The sequence below is a fragment of the Salarias fasciatus genome, chromosome 16, assembly GCF_902148845.1.
Source record: "Salarias fasciatus chromosome 16, fSalaFa1.1, whole genome shotgun sequence".
In the NCBI taxonomy this organism is placed as follows: Eukaryota; Metazoa; Chordata; class Actinopteri; order Blenniiformes; family Blenniidae; genus Salarias; species Salarias fasciatus.
In genome coordinates, this window is record NC_043760.1 from 28,631,048 (window position 1) to 28,650,336 (window position 19,289).

General features: G+C 51.5%; 1 protein-coding gene across 1 annotated transcript in view; it reads left to right on the forward strand.

The window, feature by feature from the left end:
* The window catches only part of kalrna (kalirin RhoGEF kinase a), a 99,810-nt gene that overhangs the window by 44,343 nt on the left and 36,178 nt on the right, over window positions 1-19,289 (forward strand). The window contains exons 22-39 of the mRNA XM_030111471.1: window positions 165-233; window positions 338-487; window positions 690-839; window positions 1,355-1,469; window positions 1,590-1,705; window positions 1,799-1,921; window positions 2,205-2,387; window positions 2,503-2,624; window positions 2,773-2,839; window positions 2,925-3,034; window positions 3,208-3,277; window positions 3,867-3,956; window positions 4,070-4,162; window positions 4,245-4,356; window positions 4,505-4,695; window positions 4,840-4,941; window positions 5,031-5,179; window positions 5,259-5,361. Of these exons, the coding sequence (XP_029967331.1) occupies window positions 165-233; window positions 338-487; window positions 690-839; window positions 1,355-1,469; window positions 1,590-1,705; window positions 1,799-1,921; window positions 2,205-2,387; window positions 2,503-2,624; window positions 2,773-2,839; window positions 2,925-3,034; window positions 3,208-3,277; window positions 3,867-3,956; window positions 4,070-4,162; window positions 4,245-4,356; window positions 4,505-4,695; window positions 4,840-4,941; window positions 5,031-5,179; window positions 5,259-5,361 (2,115 nt within the window). The remainder of the gene's footprint in view (window positions 1-164; window positions 234-337; window positions 488-689; window positions 840-1,354; window positions 1,470-1,589; window positions 1,706-1,798; window positions 1,922-2,204; window positions 2,388-2,502; window positions 2,625-2,772; window positions 2,840-2,924; window positions 3,035-3,207; window positions 3,278-3,866; window positions 3,957-4,069; window positions 4,163-4,244; window positions 4,357-4,504; window positions 4,696-4,839; window positions 4,942-5,030; window positions 5,180-5,258; window positions 5,362-19,289) is intronic.

The window sequence follows — 19,289 nt, forward strand, 5'->3', positions numbered from 1 at the left end:
AAAAAGCCACTTGTTGCAGTGAATTTTAACGACTCGATGCATCTTGATTTAATATTCATTGATTGATTAGAATTTCCATCATGAAATAAAAAAAACAAAGCTAAAACCAAAATAAAGCCACTGAGCTGCTGTGACTGATGCTAACTGGCCGTCTGGGTCCTCAGTCGCTGTTCCACGCCAACTCGCTGCAGAAGACCCACCAGAGCGCCCTGCAGGTCCAGCAGAAGGCCGAGGTCAGTACCCCCCCCACCCACCCCACCCCCACCCACCCACCCCCCCACCCCCGGGTCCGGCCGCCGGCCCACAGCCTCACCCTGTGCCCCCTGCCTCCGTCCAGATGATGCTGCAGGCCGGCCACTACGACCCCGAGGCCATCCGCGGCTGCGCCGAGAAGGTGGCCGTCCACTGGCAGCAGCTCATGCTGAAGATGGAGGACCGGCTGAAGCTGGTCAACGCCTCCGTGGCCTTCTACAAGACGTCCGAGCAGGTGGGGGGCTGTCAACACACACTGCTGCTGTCAACACACACTGCTGCTGCTGCTGATGTTCAGCTCCTCCTGTTTTGGTTTTCAAAGTAAAGCGATCATTTGCCCTTCAGTGTCAAAACAGAAGCATCTTGTTCTCGTCTGCTCAGATATCAGCTTCATTACAGTCCTTCCTGTGTGTGTGTGTGTGTGTGTGTGTGTGCAGGTGTGCAGCGTGCTGGAGAGCCTGGAGCAGGAGTACCGGCGGGACGAGGACTGGTGCGGCAGCCACGACAAGCTGGGGAGTTCCGGAGAGAGCGACCACCTGCTGCCTCTGATCAGCAAACACCTGGAGCAGAAGGAAGCCTTCCTCAAGGTCCCGCTCACACTGCTGCTCACACACTCTTTCTGACTCACACACTCCGTCTGAACACACAGTTTTTAATTTTTGATCATGTTTTTTTTTTCTACTTGTTTTGTGATGTTCAGTCAAATCAAACGACGACACCTCGCGGCTCATTTTAGGGCCTAATTAAACACACACACACATAATAATAATGATGATGATGATGAAGATAACGATGATATAAATAGTCATGGCTGTAGTAATTAAAGAATTTCCCTCTGGAATCAGTAAAGTAATTAAAAACTTCTTTTCCACAAGTCGTTACATAGAGATGTGTAACACTGGAACGTTCAGAAAATGTGATCATGAGAGTGTGAAGATGAAGCTCATGAGCGTGTCTCCTGGCATGTCAGTGCTCCCAGCAGGAAGCCCTGCTGGAGGGGAAAGTGGGCGGAGCTTTTTCGTAGAGTGTCTCACATCCTCGCCGTTGTGTGTGTGTGTGTGTGTGTGTGTGTGTGTGTGTGTGTGTGTGTGTGTATTTCCAGGCTTGCACTCTGGCCCGGAGGAACGCCGAAGTCTTCCTGAAGTACATCCACCGGAACAACGTGAGCATGCCGGGTGCCGCCAGCCACGCCAGGGGTCCTGAGCAGCAGGTCAAAGGTCAGTGCCGCTGACAGGCTGCTGCTGCCGGGCTGCCCTGGGCGGATGTTTCACTGGGGTGTGTGTGTGTGTGTGTGTGTGTGTGTGTGTGTGTGTGTGTGTGTGTGTGTGTGTGTGTAGCCATCCTGAACGAGCTGCTGCAGAGGGAGAACCGAGTCCTTCACTTCTGGACCTTAAAGAAACGGCGGCTGGACCAGTGCCAGCAGTACCTGGTCTTCGAACGCAGCGCCAAGCAGGTCAGGCTGTGTGAGCACTGCAGCGGCGGCGGACCCGACAGGGACTGTACTGACCGTGTGTGGGTGTGTGTGTGTTTGTGTGTGTGTGTGCAGGCACTGGACTGGATCCAGGAGACAGGTGAGGTGTACCTGGCCACACACACGTCGCCCGGAGACAGCAGCGAGGAAACTCAGGAGCTCCTCAGCAACCACCACCACTTCAGACTCACTGCCAAGGTACGCTGTGTGAGGGGCACCAGACACTGACCGGCTGCCGCCATGGCAACGGACCGCCCATCAGTAGTTTAAGTGATTACTTACTCCTAACCAGGAGTAACTATTTGTCATCAGTAGTCAGTAAAAGCTCCGAGTGGCCTCATGTCCTCAGGCGGTGGTCACTCGTTACCGGCTGTTAGCGGACGGTACGTCTGCTCAGAGCCTGGTTCGGTTTCACACCGTGTTGCTCACACACACACACGGGAACGTCCTCAGCCTCCGCTGTCTGTCCTCCGTCTGCCAGCAAACCAAGGAGAAGGTGAAGCTGCTGATCCAGCTGGCCGACAGCCTGGTGGAGAAAGGCCACGCCCACGTGACGGAGCTGAAGCGCTGGGTCAGCACGGTGGACCGCCGCTACCGGGACTTCTCCCTGCGCATGTCCAAGTACCAGGAGAGCCTGGAGCGGAGTCTGGGAGTCAGCTCCGAGGTGGATCCTCACACATTCACGCCTGACAGCAGCGCTTCACAAACTCACCACATCACATGAAACTGTAGCGCGGTCACTGCTGCTGTGACTCATCCTCAACTGTCCGTCTGTGAAGGACAACAAAGACCTGGAGCTGGACATCATCCCCGCCAGCCTGACCGACGACCCAGAGGTCAAACTACGAGACCCCAACCACGAGATCAACGAGGAGAAGAGGAAGTCAGCCAGGAAGAAAGAGTGAGTGAAGCAGTGGAGAGAGAGAGAGGCTCCGGACCCAGACAGGCCGGGCAGAGACCAGGACTAAAGACCAGGACCGCAGAGATCTGAGCATCAGGACAACAGCGATTCATCAATCTGTGTGCGTGTGCGTGTGCGTGTGTGTCAGGTTCATCATGGCAGAGCTGCTGCAGACGGAGAAAACCTACGTCAGAGATCTGCAGGAGTGTCTGGAGGTGAGGAGAAGTCCTGTCAGTCTGGCCAGCACAGGTCATATCTGCCATGCTCACAGGTGTGTGTGTGTGTGTGTGTGTCTGTCAGACGTACCTGTGGGAGATGACCAGCGGCGTGGAGGAGGTTCCTCCAGGCATCGCCAACAAGGAGCTCACCATCTTTGGCAACATGCAGGAGATCTACGACTTCCACAACAAGTGAGCGGCTGTTTGAGCCCCGCCTCATCAGCTCGGTCCAGACGGCTCGGCTCAGCAGTCTCACCAGCTCTGGACGGGTTTCAGTCCTGCTTTTGAAGTTGTGTGTGTTCACTGAAGACGCCGTTTCAGAACCAGGCTGATAGAACACTGCGTGTGTGTGTGTGTGCGTGCAGCATTTTCCTGAAGGAGCTGGTGAACTACGAGCAGCTCCCGGAGGACGTGGGCCACTGCTTCGTCACCTGGGTGAGTCTTCACTGCAGGGACCGGGACTGAGGTCAAGCCGTCCACTTCAGTCTGCCAGTCCCATGAGTCCAGGCTTTAAAGCACAGAGTCCAGGGGGTCAAACATAAGGCCCGCGGGCCGTAACACTTATCCTGCAGCAGCTACAGGAGAAGTGTTTTTAGACATTTTGCAGGATTCGTTAGATTTGCCGTCATGCTGAGACTGGAGCCATGTTCCATAGTAAAGGTGGAAATATAGACCTGCTCATCCACAGTAAAGACGCTCTTTACAGATTAAATTTATGGGTTATTCATGTTCTCTCTCTGCGGTCCGGCGCTCTGGGTCTGACCCCTGACCCAGGTGTGCTGTAGTGAAACAGTCCGTCCAGCAGAGGGCAGCTGGTTCTTCGTTAGAGGTTCAGGGAAGCTCCACAGGGTCAGGGGTGACGGTGTTTTAACGTCGACCTCCGCTCTGTCTAAGCACTGCAGCTAGCAGTCACTATACCACCAGAACTCTGCCGGCGGGCGGTTAGACTGTGCTCATGAGCGGGTTGGTGGTTCGATTCCCCTCCCCTCGCTGTCAGCTCAGCCTCTCTCCTTCTGCTCCCCAGGCCGATAAGTTCCACATATACGTGGATTACTGCAAGAACAAGCCAGACTCCAGCCAGCTGGTGCTGGAGCACGCCGGCAGCTTCTTCGACGTGAGTCAACCCTCCTGTGGTGCACTGCATGTGTTTCCCCAGCAGATGGTGCTGTTTCACTGCCGAGGTGGTCTCTCACGCTCCAGTTTTCTGTCCTTCTGTCTGTCTTCCAGGACATCCAGCAGAGGCGAGGCCTGGCCAACTCCATCTCCTCCTACCTCATCAAGCCGGTCCAGAGGATCACCAAGTACCAGCTGCTGCTGAAGGTAGAGGGCGGCTCCGCCCACAGCCGGCGCTCCGCGCCCCCCTCAGCCCCCCTCACCCCCTCTTCACCCTCTGCTCCTGCAGGAGCTGCTGTCCTGCTGCGAGGAGGGGAAAGGCGAGATCAAGGACGGCCTGGAGGTGATGCTGGGCGTCCCCAAGAGAGCCAACGACGCCATGCACCTGGCCATGCTGGAGGGTGAGGAGCCGCCGGAGCCTCTCATTCCGGCTTCGTCAGTCATCCTCGCATTTTCTCTGGACTTTTCTCTGAAGTTTACACCAGAACAACTGGCTTTGAGGTTGAGGTTGATTGGGTTTCCTGCAGTAACTTTTTGCCTGCTCCTCAGGCTTCGAGGAGAACCTGGAGGTCCAGGGCGAGCTGATCCTGCAGGACAGCTTCCAGGTGTGGGACCCTCGCTCCCTCATCAGGAAGGGCCGGGACCGACACCTCTTCCTGTTCGAGTTCTCTCTGGTCTTCAGCAAGGAGATCAAGGACTCCGCCGGCAGGACCAAGTACCAGTTCAAGAACAAGCTGCTGGTGAGGGAGAGAGTCCAGCTGCCTGTTCGCCGCTCGGCCCTGAGGTTCTAAACCTGAGGCCCGGTTCAGCCTCGGGACTCTGGTTCTAGTAGCTACTTCATTCACCTCCTGATTCAGACTGACCTCTGACCCCGCCCCTTGCAGACGTCGGAGTTGGGGGTGACGGAGCACATCGAGGGCGACCCCTGTAAGTTCGCCCTGTGGGCTGGAAGGACGCCGTCCTCCGACAACAAGACGGTGCTGAAGGTGGGTGAGAGCCGCGAGCGTGAGTGTGAGCGTGCACGTGGAGGTGGTCTCTGCCGGAGCCGTCTGTAACGCCGGCGCCGCTCCCCCAGGCCTCCAGCATGGAGGCCAAGCAGGAGTGGATCAAGAACATCCGGGAGGTGATCCAGGAGAGGATGACCCACCTGAAGGGGGCGCTGAAGGAGCCCCTCCACCTGCCCAAGACCCCGGCGCTGAGCAGACCCCGGAACAACGCCCGGAGGTGAGGGGCAGCGAGGAGCTGCCAGGGAGGGGGGGGGCAGGTGAAGGAGGGAGGAGGCGCTCACGGTCTGTGTCCACAGGGACGGAGGGGAGGACGGAGACAGCCAGGGAGACGGCAGCAGTCAGCCGGACACCATCTCCATCGCGTCCAGGACCTCCCAGAACACCATGGACAGCGACAAGGTAGGAGGAGGTGGTGAGACGTCCCGCCGTGCAGCTGGGACTCCGTCCCTGACCGCCGCGTCAGGGAGGTCGGACATCCAGTGTCCTTCAGGACGTTTGGTCACGTCGCAGCTGTTACAGACCTTGAGCAGCTGACGGACAGACGGAGGAGGTGAAGGTCTCCTCAGAGCTTGGGGGGGGTGTCTGGAAGAGCTGGAGTTAGAGGAGGTGTGGTTCCAGGCTCAGGGGTGTGGTTCTGCTGACCTGATGATCTGATCACCTGCAGCTGTCCGTCAGCGCTACAGGGTTTCCCAGGCAGGGACATTGAGAAGCAGCAGGGGCTGTGGGAGGCATTCAGGAGGGGCAGGTGGAGCCGCTGCTACAGCGATGTCTCCGTCAGCGTTGAAGAAGCTGTTCCGGCTGTGTTCAGGGGCCCGTGATGAAGCCTCCTCTCCGGCAGCCGCCCAGGTACGACCTGCTGCTCATCCACCCGGCTCACGGGTGGAGCTGAGGCGGAAGTCGACCTTTGGCTGTTTCACGTTCACTGGTTTCACGTTGGGCTGATTTGACCTGATTTTAAAATCTTAGATGAAGTGATTTGTGTCTCAGACTGGGCTCCTGGGGCGGAGACGACGTGTCCTCATGAGCATGAAGAGCTGCAGGTGGAGTTGATCAGCTGCAGCTCTTCAACGCAGTTGTGTTTATAAAATACACACAAACCCTTTCTGGACACCAGGTATTCTCTCCAAAAGCTCACTGGACGCCCAGACGCTCCTCCAGAGGCAGACAGTCCAGTTCACACACGGATCAGATCGGATCTCGCTGCTGTACTGTCCTCATATCCAATGACCCTGTTCTGGCCCGCATGCCGCAGTTTGAAACCCGACTGTAGCGTAGTTTATTGTAGAAAGAGTCTGCAGAACAACAGCCGCCTCACTCAGCTCAGCCTGATTTCAACACTTTTTCCTGTTTCTGGCTGTTACTACAGTAACTACACACACACACACACACACACACACACACACACACACACACACACACACACACAAACTCAGGCTTCTGCCCACGCAGATGTCAGTCATGGCCTCGTGTTGTAGTGTTACACAGACTGCCCTTTTCCCAGTGCAGGCCCACTCCTACATCCTCTGCTTTCTCTAAATGTCAGCTCCACATGCACACACACACACACACACACGCACACGCACACACACACAGAGCTCTTGTGCACACTGAAGCATCTCAAGTTGTTCCTTCTGTTCAAATGTACACTTCTGTTCCATAACGAGCGCCTGTTTCCACATAAAGTTTTTTTTTTTTTTTTTTTACATTTTGTGTGTGTGTGCGTGTGCGTGAGCGTGCGCGCGTGTGTGTGTGTGTGTGTGTGCGTGTGTGTCCAATTCAAACACCAGAGTTTTTCAGGCTCTGGCTGTGTTGTTGTGTTGTGTTGTTGTCACTGCTGGTTTCTGGTTTGTTGTCTGGAGGATCCAGAATGATGGGGATGGGGAGGGGGCTGCCTAGCGGAGGAATCAGTCATTGCCTCGTTTTTCAGCAGGGGGGTGAAACATAAGGCCCGGGGCCCCTGTGCGACACGCAGGATGGCTTGATAAGGTGTGGACTTCTGTTTAAATGCGACTGCTGTCGGTTATTGAAGTGGTCCACCGCTCCAGACGCCGCCTCTCCTTTAGATTCACCCAATCACCATGAGGTTTCCATGGTGACGGAGTCGGTGCGTTTTCAAGAAGTAGAGCTTTCCCCTGTTTCCATCCTTAGAGCTGTTTTCAAAGCGTGGAGCTTCCAGTGTCTCCGAGCTGCGTTCAGCCAAACACACAGTGAAGTGGAGGTTTCCTGTTGTCCTTGGTGGATGCTGCCAGCGGGCCGCAGCGCTCAGGAGGACAGGAGGACGTCTTATCAGAGACAGGCGGCTCACAGCAACTGTTTATTTTTCATTTCTGCTCATAACGAAGTGTTTCATTCACACCGACGTGTGTGTGTTCCTTTATTATCAGTGTGTGTGCGACGGGACACGGTGAGCGGTGACTCCTCGCTGATTAATATTGACAGTAGGTAAAGAGCGTCAGGCTGCGTCCTGCAGCCTGAATCCAGAACCACGTCTTCAGGCTGGTAAAAACAGAGTGTGTTCCTCGGTTCCACCGGTTTGATCTCCTGGTTCCTCCAGTCAGATCAGATCCTCCCTCCAGACTTTCTCTGGAGCTGCTCTCCTCCTGTGGCTCGTCTCTTCATTCCTGCTTTGTCTTATTTTTGTCTCCCTCACATGATAAAAACAGCCCGGCGGCTCCGTCACATATTCCACTGTGTGTGTGTGTGTGTGTGTGTGTGTGTGTGTGTGTGTGTGTGTGTGTGTGTGTGTGTGTGTGTGTGTGTGTGTGTGTGTGTGTGTGTGTGTGTGTGTGTGTTCAGTGGAAGCTACTGTTCCTGGTGTTTTTTCCTCTCCTCTTTCCTCCTCACTCCCAGCTCTGTTTACGTCGTGTTCCACCACGTTCCTCTCTCTGCTTCCACTGCTCCGTTCCTGTGTTCTCCTGCCTTCTCCTGATGGTTTTCTGTCTTTATGGAGAAAGCTGTGTTGGACGCTGGAGCTAAAATAAGCACTATCAGTCCAGACCATCTGGCAGCAGCGTCTCTTGCTGGGACTTTCTCCGTCGTGGTGACAGTGACAGTAGCTGGCTTTTATTCCTCAACAGTCAGATTATTGTCCACGCAGCTCGGTTTCAGTCAGATTAACACGCGGAGACAAACGTCTCATCGTGCGTTGTCCAGAATGTGTCCAGCTGAGGACGTCTGAGGCCTGATGTTCATGACTGGATGTATTCATGTGGAGACAGGTCCGTCCGGTTAGTGTTCTTTATAGATCAGCTCCAACACAGAACAGGTTTTAATGAAGTCTTCCTCCACATGGTGGCGACGTTCAGGCCTCTTTACACTTCAGTTTCAGGAAAGACGCTTCCTAGTCTCATTTTTAATGCAGAAAAATGTTGCAGTTTTACTTCAGGGTTTGAAAATGACGTCTGTTTACACAGAAACAGAAACATGTCCTTTTCATGTTGGTCCACTAGTTCTCGCTGGTTGTTTCTGTAATGAAGAGTGATGCCACACACACTTCCTGCAGAGAACAATACATTCTAATACGTCCATTTAGTGACTTTTATTATGAAAGGCTGCTCACCTTATCGCTGAACGACGGCGCGAGTAAATGTCAGGAAATCTCACCGCTAACATCAGGCTACAGCTTCAGCGTCTGAAGACGTCGCTGACCGTTTCTACCTCAGCTGAGCAGTCGCCTCAACCCGCCTGATGGTGGTCTAGAGAGAGCAGGCGGTTCTGCCGAGCGGCCTGGTGCCGCCGTGCACGGCCTGCTCCGTGCCGTTTCAGGACCGGCTCCGTGCCGTTTCAGCTGTACGTGGTGTGATGACTCACTCCCGTCTCCTGTGGCGTCTCCTCCGTGCCGCCGGGCCTTGCAGTGACTCAGCCGTGGCCGGTCTGTGGTCTGGGTGTTATTTGAAGGGCGGTTCCGGCGCCCGCCGCTCACCGACCCCTCCCCCGCCTCCAGAGTCTGCGGTGAGCTTCGCTGAGCTGACCCTGGATCCTCTGGGGTGGTTTTAGTGGAGTGTTGGTATCTTCCATCCACAAGGTTGGTGGTTCAATTCCCCATTTCATCCATGTGTCAGTGCCCTTGCTAACAACCGGTCAACACCTCGCTGTAATCCTCTCTGCCGCCTTTAGACACATTCCCAGTGACAGCGGAAAGGTTTAACTTCCTGTCGTCCCCTCTGTCGACACCGTCAGGATGTTGGGAGCGACGGGTTTTCCTCACATCCTGACCTGAAGCAGTCTGAGCAGCAAGGCAGCAGGACAACCAAAACATTGCCAACAAAATGTGAAACTTTTCTGAAACGGAAACACAAATGATGCATTTCCACTTGAAATGTTGTTGTGGAAATGAGTCCCTGGAGTCCCCCTTCTGCCTCAGACATGTTTTTACACCTCTGAACGAACCCTGGCAGGATGAGGGAAACATGCAAACTCCACTCAGGAAAAGAACAAACCAGATGTTGTTCCTGTTAGATGAGGGCGGTGACCGCTACTTCAGCATAAAGCCCACAGGGGAGAACATGCAAACCCAGCACAGACTGGTCTCAAGCCCAGAATATAACCGGAGCCTTGGCCGTGAAGTGAAGGGCTTTCCACTGCACCAGCTGCACGTCATTCCTGACGGCTCGTCATCAGGCTGGGAAAAATATCAATATGACTGCTGGACACTGTAACAGCTCTGAGAATGACCTGGAACCTCTGAGGGAACCGAACCCCTCATGTTTCAGTGAGGGAACTAAAACCTTCATGTTTCAGTAGAGGGAACTAAACCCCTCATGTTTCAATAGAGGGAACTAAACCCTCATGTTTCAGTGAGGGAACTAAAACCTTCATGTTTCAGTAGAGGGAATTAAACCCCTCATGTTTCAGTAGAGGGAACTAAACCCCTCATGTTTCAATAGAGGGAACTAAACCCTCATGTTTCAGTAGAGGGAACAGAACTCATGTTTCAGTAAAGGGAACACAACTCATGTTTCAGTGAGGGAACAGAACCCCTCATGTTTCAGTAGAGGGAACTAAACCCCTCATGTTTCAGTAGAGTCAACAGAACTCATCATGTTTCAATAGAGGGAACTAAACCCCTCATATTTCAGTAGAGGGAACAGAACTCATGTTTCAATAGAGGGAACTAAAGCCCTCATGTTTCAGACTGAGGGAACTAAAGCCCTCATGTTTCAGTAGAGGGAACAGAACCCCTCATGTTTCAGTAAAGGGAACAGAACGCATGTTTCAGTGAGGGAACAGAACCCCTCATGTTTCAGTAGAGGGAAGTAAACCCCTCATATTTCAGTAGAGGGAACTAAAGCCCTCATGTTTCAGTAGAGGGAACAGAACCCCTCATGTTTCAGTAGAGGGAACAGAACCCCTCATGTTTCAGTAGAGGGAACTAAAGCCCTCATGTTTCAGTAGAGGGAACAGAGCCCATCATGTTTCAATAGAGGGAACTAAAGCCCTCATGTTCCAGTAGAGGGAACTAAAGCCCTCATGTTTCAGTAGAGGGAACTAAAGCCCTCATGTTTCAATAGAGGGAACTAAAGCCCTCATGTTTCAGCAGAGGGAACAGAGCCCCTCATGTTTCAATAGAGGGAACTAAACCCCTCATGTTTCAGTAAAGGGAACAGAACTCATGTTTCAGACTGAGGGAACTAAAGCCCTCATGTTTCAGTAGAGGGAACAGAACCCCTCATGTTTCAGTAGAGGGAACTAAAGCCCTCATGTTTCAGTAGAGGGAACTAAAGCCCTCATGTTTCAGCAGAGGGAACAGAGCCCCTCATGTTTCAATAGAGGGAACTAAACCCCTCATGTTTCAGTAGAGGGAACAGAACCCCTCATGTTTCAGTAGAGGGAACAGAACCCCTCGTGTTTCAGTAGAGGGAACTAAAGCCCTCATGTTTCAGTAGAGGGAACTAAAGCCCTCATGTTCCAGTAGAGGGAACTAAAGCCCTCATGTTTCAGTAGAGGGAACTAAAGCCCTCATGTTTCAGCAGAGGGGACTAAAGCCCTCATGTTTCAGTAGAGGGAACTAAAGCCCTCATGTTTCAGTAGAGGGAACTAAAGCCCTCATGTTTCAGTAGAGGGAACAGAGCCCCTCATGTTTCAATAGAGGGAACTAAAGCCCTCATGTTTCAGTAGAGGGAACTAAAGCCCTCATGTTTCAGATCCTGTGAGCTAGCTGTTCCCACTGCAGGTGATAAAGCTTCATTGAGTTGTTCAGGGAACAGAGGAGAACAGTTCCTTTGAGACGTTTAGTCGTCTCAGCTTCCAGAATTCTGATGCTGTTTTATTTGATCTCAGTTTCAGTTGCAAAACCACACTTAGTGTCAGGGTGAGAGATCTGAATGAATTCTAACAATGAAATTCAAAGCTGGTTTTGAATCAAGTAGTTCTGGCTCAGTTTTTTTCTCTGAATGATCAAAACCATCTGGTGGATGTTCTCTGCAGCTTTTGTTATCTCTGCTTTGACTTTTGAAGTTACTGATATCGACTATCTCAGAATACTGTGGTGTTATCTTATCATGACCCGAGTATCGTGATGCATATCATACCAGGAGATCTGTTCCACTATACACACCCCGAGTGTGTCACGACTCAAGTTTTTATGCCAAAAGCCAAGTGATGGACATGAAACACAGAAGTGGTTTTCATGATGAGTTCAGACTGGAGCTCTCAGAGCCGCTGGATGATCCTGGATTAACGGCGCAGTGTTTCAGGACGTGCTCTGCAGCGCCTCAACTCCTCACAGCCAGAGATGGCGTGGAGCTGGCTGCAGGTGGAGCCACGCCGGGGTCACCGACACCCAGCACATGTGTGTGTTCCCATGAATCCAGGCGCCCTCAGCGCTCAGAAGCCATCTGCTGGTCATATGACATATGACTGCTGGGTCACATGGAGGGAGGGGGGACAGGCGGAGACGGAGACATCCCACACAAAGCTGCGGCTGTTTGTTCGGAGGGAGGGAGGGTGGGGGGGTGGAGGGAGGAGGGCGTGTTTGTGTGTGCGACAGACTCACAACTGAGGGAGTCGTCAGAAACTAGGAGAGCGAGGCGAGGAGAGGCCGACATGCCAAAGTGGATGAGCTTTAAACTGTTCAAGGAGAGCAGCAGAGTGAGTAGCAGCCTGCATGACACACACAGACACACACACACACACACACACACACACACACACACACACACACACACACACACACACACACACGCTGAGCTGGGTGGAACTCTGCTGTCTCATAACTGTGTCACGCTGACGCCTTGTTTTTTCAGTTTTATATTTCCAGCTCCTTGGAGCTGATCAGGAGTCTGCCTCTAACCTGCTTCAGCTCCTGGTTTTAACTTTATTACAGTTCCCTCGTCTACATGAGGCGTTCAGCTCTTCTTTAATTTAGAATCAAAGTTAACTCTGCTTTAAAATGACCTTGTAAACACCTAATTCTGAATGAAATGTTTATCCTGAATCACATTTAATTCTGAATAAAGTGTCCAGTTTGTTCAGATTTTACAGCAGAATTAAATAAGTCCTCCATCATGTAACCCTTCATCCAGCTTTAAGTTAATTCTGCTCGTTCTGCTCGTGCTGGTTCCCAGACACTTATTCCAAGATGGCCGCCTGGAGCGAGTGTTGGACTCGAACAGATGATTTATTTAATGAAACCTTAAAGAAATGGATTTAATGAAGAGTGGACAGACAGAGCAGGGACAGTGGACATTTTTAAAGCTGAAGCATCAAAGTTCATCAGGAAAGGAAGAAAGACAACACAACACACAGGAAGTTAAGATCGTTTACCTCCTGTAGACATAAATCCATTACTTCCTCCTGCTGTCCAATCAGAACCTTCAATTCTATTCGTCAGCTCATGCAAAGACTGAATCGAAAGTCACAGGTTTTCTCAGAGTTCTGAGAAGTTGTTGTATGGTGTTGATCAGCTGTGAAATCGTGTGACAGATTAGTTTTACCCTACTGATGATGTGTTGTTGCAATAGTAATTCTGGCCTCTCCTCTACCGTCTGCCTCCTGCTGTGAAAAACCAGCGGTGGTTTGTCTCCCTGAGTCCCTCAGGTCCTTCAGGAGCTACTCACCCTGGAGACATGGCTTCAGCAGAGCCGGTCTTCTTTAACAGCATCTTTCTCTGGTCCGTCTCTCTTGGTTTCCATGGTAACCACTCTGAGTGTTCGTCTTCTTAAGTTTCTGCTTTACAACTCAGATCATGATTATTCTTATTCCCTGTTTACGTTTCAGGTGAGAACGCAGAGTGTAGTGTGTTCAGACAGAAACTCTGTGAAACGTCCAGTTCTCGTACTAATGAAACCACACACACACACACACACACACACACACACACACACGCTGCAGAGAACGCACTGTAAACACCAACAATGGGAGAACATTGTTGTAGTGTTCCATCTGCTGAGCACGTCGAGAAGCGGCGCTTCAGGAAACTTGTATTTTCCAGAAGCCGTTCTGTTTTCATGGCTCTGAGCAGAGTCGTGCTGTAAACAAGATGTAGTGGAAGGCTTTCCCTGTAAGTGGTTGGTGTGTAACGCCTCCTGAGGCATCCAGCGGTTCTGGTGAGAACCCTCAGAAACAGAAACTCTCAGTGTGACGGGAGAGGTTGTGACTGCTGAGCTCTGGATGACTTGCTGCTGAACGCCTCCTCAGGACGCTGCGTCTGCAGATCAGAGGACTCCGTCCACGTCTCACCCTGTCCTGCATGTGGATCTGCAGGCTGTGTGTGTGTGTGTGTGTCACAGCAGCAGACAGACAGGAAACTGGCCATTAGCTGCCACAGAAATGAAATGTGAGCGTCCAGACGGCTCGGCAGAGGCACTTCGAGAGAGACGCTCCCTCCTCACTCCGGAGGCTGAGACTCTCACCACAGCCAGCTTACCTCTCTCTAAACAGCAGAACATCCAGGACTTTAACACAAACATCAGAAAAACACCTTTCATTTATATACCCGGCATAATTCAGTGACTGAGAAGCTCAGACATGATCTCAAAATCTCATAGGATTTCAGCTGTTTCACACAAAATATTGATGAGTTCCATTAATGTGATTATTTTCTGTCAGTATTCAAGGTTTACTCGTTCCAACGAGAAGTCGGTGGCTCTGACGATGGATTAAATTACTTGAAATCGCAAACAATTCAAGCAGTTTAAATCAAAAGTGAAGTTTTTTGGAGGGAAAAGCTGGTAACTCGTGTTTTTCCTCTTATTTTTCAAAGTGTTCAAGGTTTAACTGTTAACTGTCAGTTCTGACATGGTAAATGTTCAGCTCAAATTCATAATTTAATGACATAAGATCATGAAGCAGCGTTTCTGTCCCTCTCGCTTTAAATCTGTGGAGTTTGCATGTTCTACCTGATGAGGTAGATTAATATGGTTGTTGAGGAAATAGGGTCAAAAATGTTTCCTGATCAGTGTTTTTCAGGTTCCTCCGCTTTTTCTTAACATCAGAATGGAGGCAGAACTCGTCTTCATGTAGATTTTTTCTCGGAGGAACTCTTTACTGGCTGCTTGTTTGATGAGCTGGTTTCGCTCTGAAGCGTTTCCTGTCGTAATCCTCTCCCACACATCTTCTCTGAAGTCTCAGCGCTGCTGGACACACTTCCTGGGTCTCACCTCACAATATATCAGCTTTTTTCTTGTAATTTTGCAGCTTTTTTAACCCCCAATCCCAGAGAAAAATGCATCCACTGATCCATTTTCTAGACTCCACTGAGTGTCATGTCTTGGACACACACACACACACACACACACACACACACACACACACACACACACACACACTCATATTTACACCTGGAGGGTAATTTTGAGGCATTATTTAACCTCAGATTCATGTTTTTAAAGAAGCACCCAGAGAAAACCCATGAGGATTCAAACCGGGGTCTGCCCTGCAGAGCTAACCACTGCCCCACTGAGCAGAGACGGGCAGACTGAGTCCAGGTTTTTGGTGATTCTCCTAAAGGGTGTCGTTTGGGTTGATTCTGGGGGTTCGGGTTGGAGGGCTGGGGTTGTTTTGGTTCCGTGGAGCCAGAACAGATCTCCGTTTAAAGCTCTCCGTGACGGAACGTGGAGGATGCGGACCGCAGCGTGAGAACCGCACATTAATCCCGGTGTTGACGCGTCTCCAGCACGCCGCTCGCTGTTTCCACGGGATGCAGCACTGTGGCGTGTTGATGGTGAAAACAGGCCGTAGACTGAGCCTGTCTGAACAGACGGCTCGGGGGAGGGATTCCAACGCAGGGCGGCGGCGGGGAGTCCAGGCGTCTGGCGGCGTGCTGGAAGTGGATTTCTGCCCAGTGCAGAGCAGTAGGGGTGGTCCCGCTCACATCTGGACCGATACGGTACCGATAACCGGTACCGGTACTCAATGGTACCAGTTTTCGGTACTTTAGTGTGTGTTTATGTGGTAATAAATGCTAATTTGTTGTCGGACGAGACGAGTCGCTAACAGGTGCTAGCGTGGTAGTTGATGCTAACGTGCTAACGGTGCCGGATGCAGGAGTTGTAGTCGTAGATCTGAGCCTTGAGGAAAACCTGGTTCTGAACCAGGAGCTTCCTCAGATTAGCAGGGAGCGTGATCTGCATCGCATTTTGAAAAGTGGAGCCGTGATCTGGAGTCTTTCTAGCCATGCTGGCTCGTTGACATGCTAGCTACTGATGGCGTTATTCAATGCTATGCTGCGTTCAGGTCCGTCTGTCTTCTCCATCGACAACGTCTTGGTGAATTTAAAACATATTTGGTGGGCGGGGCTAGCCCGTCGCTAGTTCCTGGTTCCTGAGCCAATCAGATGTGAGGCTGGAAGTGTGGAAGGCAGTGGAGGAAGCAGAGCAGAGAGTTTGATGAAAGCCCAGAAGCCTCGGCCTGAGAATCCTCTGGGTCACTTGAGCTAGCGCTACGTTCTCCGTCCCCTCCTGATCTGCCGGCTGTGCGGCGCCCTCTGAAGGGGAGGAGGGGGACGACGCTCGCTCTGTTGACTCCGCCCTCAGCGGTGTCTGGAGCCACGCTGGACTCAGACGTGGTGTTGATCTGCGGTGCGGTAACGGGCGTCGGCTGGGCTCCCTGCAGTCGGGCCCCCGGTGGTCCTGACAGTCAGAAAACTTTCCGTGGCGGCGTGCGCTGCCTCGCCGCCGCTTCGTTTGGTTTTCTCTGCGCAGCGGCGTCTGAAGCAGTGTGAAGTCTCATGACACCGACAGCTTGTTCACATTAACGCCGTCTGCAGCTCGGGGCTTTCCCCCGCCGCCCAGCACTGAGGTGCCCACTGCCGCTGCCACTGCTGCTCATTCTGCCACTGAGGCTTCAGAGGGGCTTTCTGCTGATCTGGACCGGTGCTGGATGAATTTCAGACTGATCTGGAGACTGCTTCAGGAGCACATTTACCTCAGACGATCTTCACGGTGTTAAAACCGCTGGTTTCGTCTAATTTTTCACTGGCTTAGGACCCTGTTACTGCAGAGAACTCTGATAGAACTAAAACCAGTTTTTGGGCCAGGTTGTACTGACTTTAAGCTTTCGATCTTATTCAGGCTTTTGTTTATTTGTTCATACGTTTTATTTCACCAACTCCATCACTGGGTTTGTTCTGTGTAAAGACTGGTGTTAACTGTATCAAGTGGTTTTAAGCTGGAGTTTTTGGTCCATTTTAAGACTAGTTTAGTACTATATTTGCTCACTTTAACTAGTTTTAGACTGGTGTAGGACTATATTTTGTTGTTTTCCTTATTTCAGCTGATATTCAGGCTATATTTGGTCCTCGTTTGAACCTTGTAGACGAGGCCGGGACTGTTCTGGTCATTTTGATTGAGACGGTTTTAGACGACTTGAGGAATATGTTAGATCTGTTTTTATTGGGTTTACACTTGTTGTGGATTCTGGACTTAACCTGACTTCTGACTGGATTCAGACTGGTTTTGGGAAATGGATTGAAGGAACGTGAGTTTGGACTCAGGCGGGTCTCCATCTTGTGTTCCTGTTCTCTGGCTCTCGGAGCTCAGCAGCAGTTAATGAAATGCTCCAGCGTATCTGCTGGCCGTTAAACGACGGTGAATTGTGAGGAGGAAGCCAACCTGCGGGCTGGAGCTCTTTGAGTCGCGCTTCCGAATGACTGGGGCTTTAACAGAACGCCACAGGTTCTTTGTGATCCACTTTCCAGACACTCTGCTGACGGTGTGATTCCCGCCGTTGGGTTGGCTCTTCCATAAATGGCCCTCGGCAGCGGGGTTGGTCTGATCCGGACCCAGCAGCCCTCTGACTGATCTGATTCCGGTGTGTTTCGGACGGACTGCAGACTAAACTCAGCCTGGTTTTCTGAGTGGTTTCTCTTTTGCTCCGAACTGGTTTGAAGTCCATCTTTGGCCCTCTCTTGGACGCCGTGTCCTCGCTCCTCTCCGGCCTTCTTCTGTCTGTCCTCTTCGGCCTGTCTCGCTGCAGATATATTAGTTGTGAGTATTTTCCAGGCCAGGCTGGGAGGAACGGCTGCTGCAGCAGAAGTGAGGACACTGAATCAGATTTAACCTGGAGCACCGGCTCATGTGGCTGCTGGACTGTCCAGACCCATCGTAGTGAGTTCTTCTGAGGAAAGTCACCTTCAGCAGAGTCTAGACCAGGGTTCTGCAGCCTTTATGACCAAAAGAGCCTTTTCAGCGACTTTCCATCGAGTCCAGTAGTTCTGGAGCCATAAAGAACATTTAACCTCTAAAATGAGGCGAATGCAGCTCAGGAAGTTTCATAAACAAAAACTAGATGTTAAGATGCGTTCATGAAGTTCAGTTCAGACCAGTGTTGGAGTTTCACACCATTAATATTCTTCTGGCTCAACTTTGTAAAAGCCAGTTGAAAATGAGTCTACATGATCTGTGTTGTCCATCACCTCAGACCGGGTGGACGATGTTGGATTAACCATGTGATGTTTCGGTGTGATGCTGGAGGCTGAAGCTTTACAGTTCAGTATCGAAGATTAACCTGCAAACCCGGCGTTGGGTGAAGCGAAGTGATCATTAGCTGCTAACTTATCCTCAGTTCATCTAAAACAATCTCAAACACCACTTGAAAACAAACAGTTCTACGCTTGGCAAAATCTGTCTCTGCTAAAGCCCAGATAGTTGTCTTTGGAGGAAGAGTCGCTCGCTGCTAGCCAGGTGGCTGCTCCTTGTTCCTGTTAGCAGGTCCCTGCTAACGCTGTCTGTTGCTGTGCAGCGGGAGAAGGTGGAGGTGTTGAAGGGTTGAAGAACCGTCCCTGCTGTGGTTCTTCCGTGGTGGGTCCTTTGTGGGCTGGAGGAGTGGATTCGGGTTTTGGTTTGTCTTGGAGCACACACACACACAGCAGTCCTGGCAAATGAACCGTTTCTTCTGAGTCCCAACAATAGTGAAGGTTTTATGATGTTGAACCTATTTTTGTTCCTGATTTTCACAGTTTTGTTCTTGTGAAGTTTTAATTTTGTTGACAGTTTATACGTTTTAGCAGTTTTAGTTTTCTATGCTTTTTTCGTGCCATAGTTCATTTTCTTATATTAGAAATTGTTTTCAGGTTTTTTTAAGCTGTTCTATCATTTTTCCCCATTTCTTGTGGTTTGCTCTTTTTTTCCCAGTTTTACTTGAACCTTTTTCTGAATCCCTGGCTGAATCCCATACAATTTAAAAATAAGTTAGATGTTTCTTCACATATCACATCATGAAGGCTTGATGGAGCCGCTGCAGAGGGACTGAAGAGCCACATGTGGCTCCAGAGCCGCAGGTTGAACACCCCTGGTCTGGAACCATCGGAAGCTTCAGATTCTTGATGAATCAGTATCAGACTCAGCAGCTGATCACAGTGAGCAGGAGGAGGGGAGGCTGCAGGACGGATCTCTGCTGAACTGGAGGGGCCTCCTGCTGAGGCTGAGGCTGGGTGCTCCACCTCCCAGCTCCCTGCTCCACCTCCCAGCTCCCTGCTCCACCTCTCCACCGCCTGTCCTGGAGTACCGAGTCGTCCTGAAAGGCCTCGCTGTGTCTCGTCTCGTGCTGTAACTCCGTTCCTTCCTGTCTCCATGGATGCGCTGCGGCGCGGCGCTTCATCGGTTCGTTCTGCCGGTTGCCGGCTCCCCTCGCTCCAGCATATGACGGTCACAAGCTGCCACGTGCCTGCAGCGGCGTGTGTTCCGGTCAGATGAGCGATGCCGCAAACAAACAAACAAACATCACAGAAAGCAGCAGCTCCGCCGCGCCGCCGGACGCATCGCAGTCTGCAGCTTTTCCCCCAGATGCCCTTTGACCTCAGGCTGTGGGACCAATCCGCTGTGCTGGAGGAATCCTCAGAATCACGGCTCAGTCTGTCAGCAGACTGGTTATCTGGAACCGTCTTTATG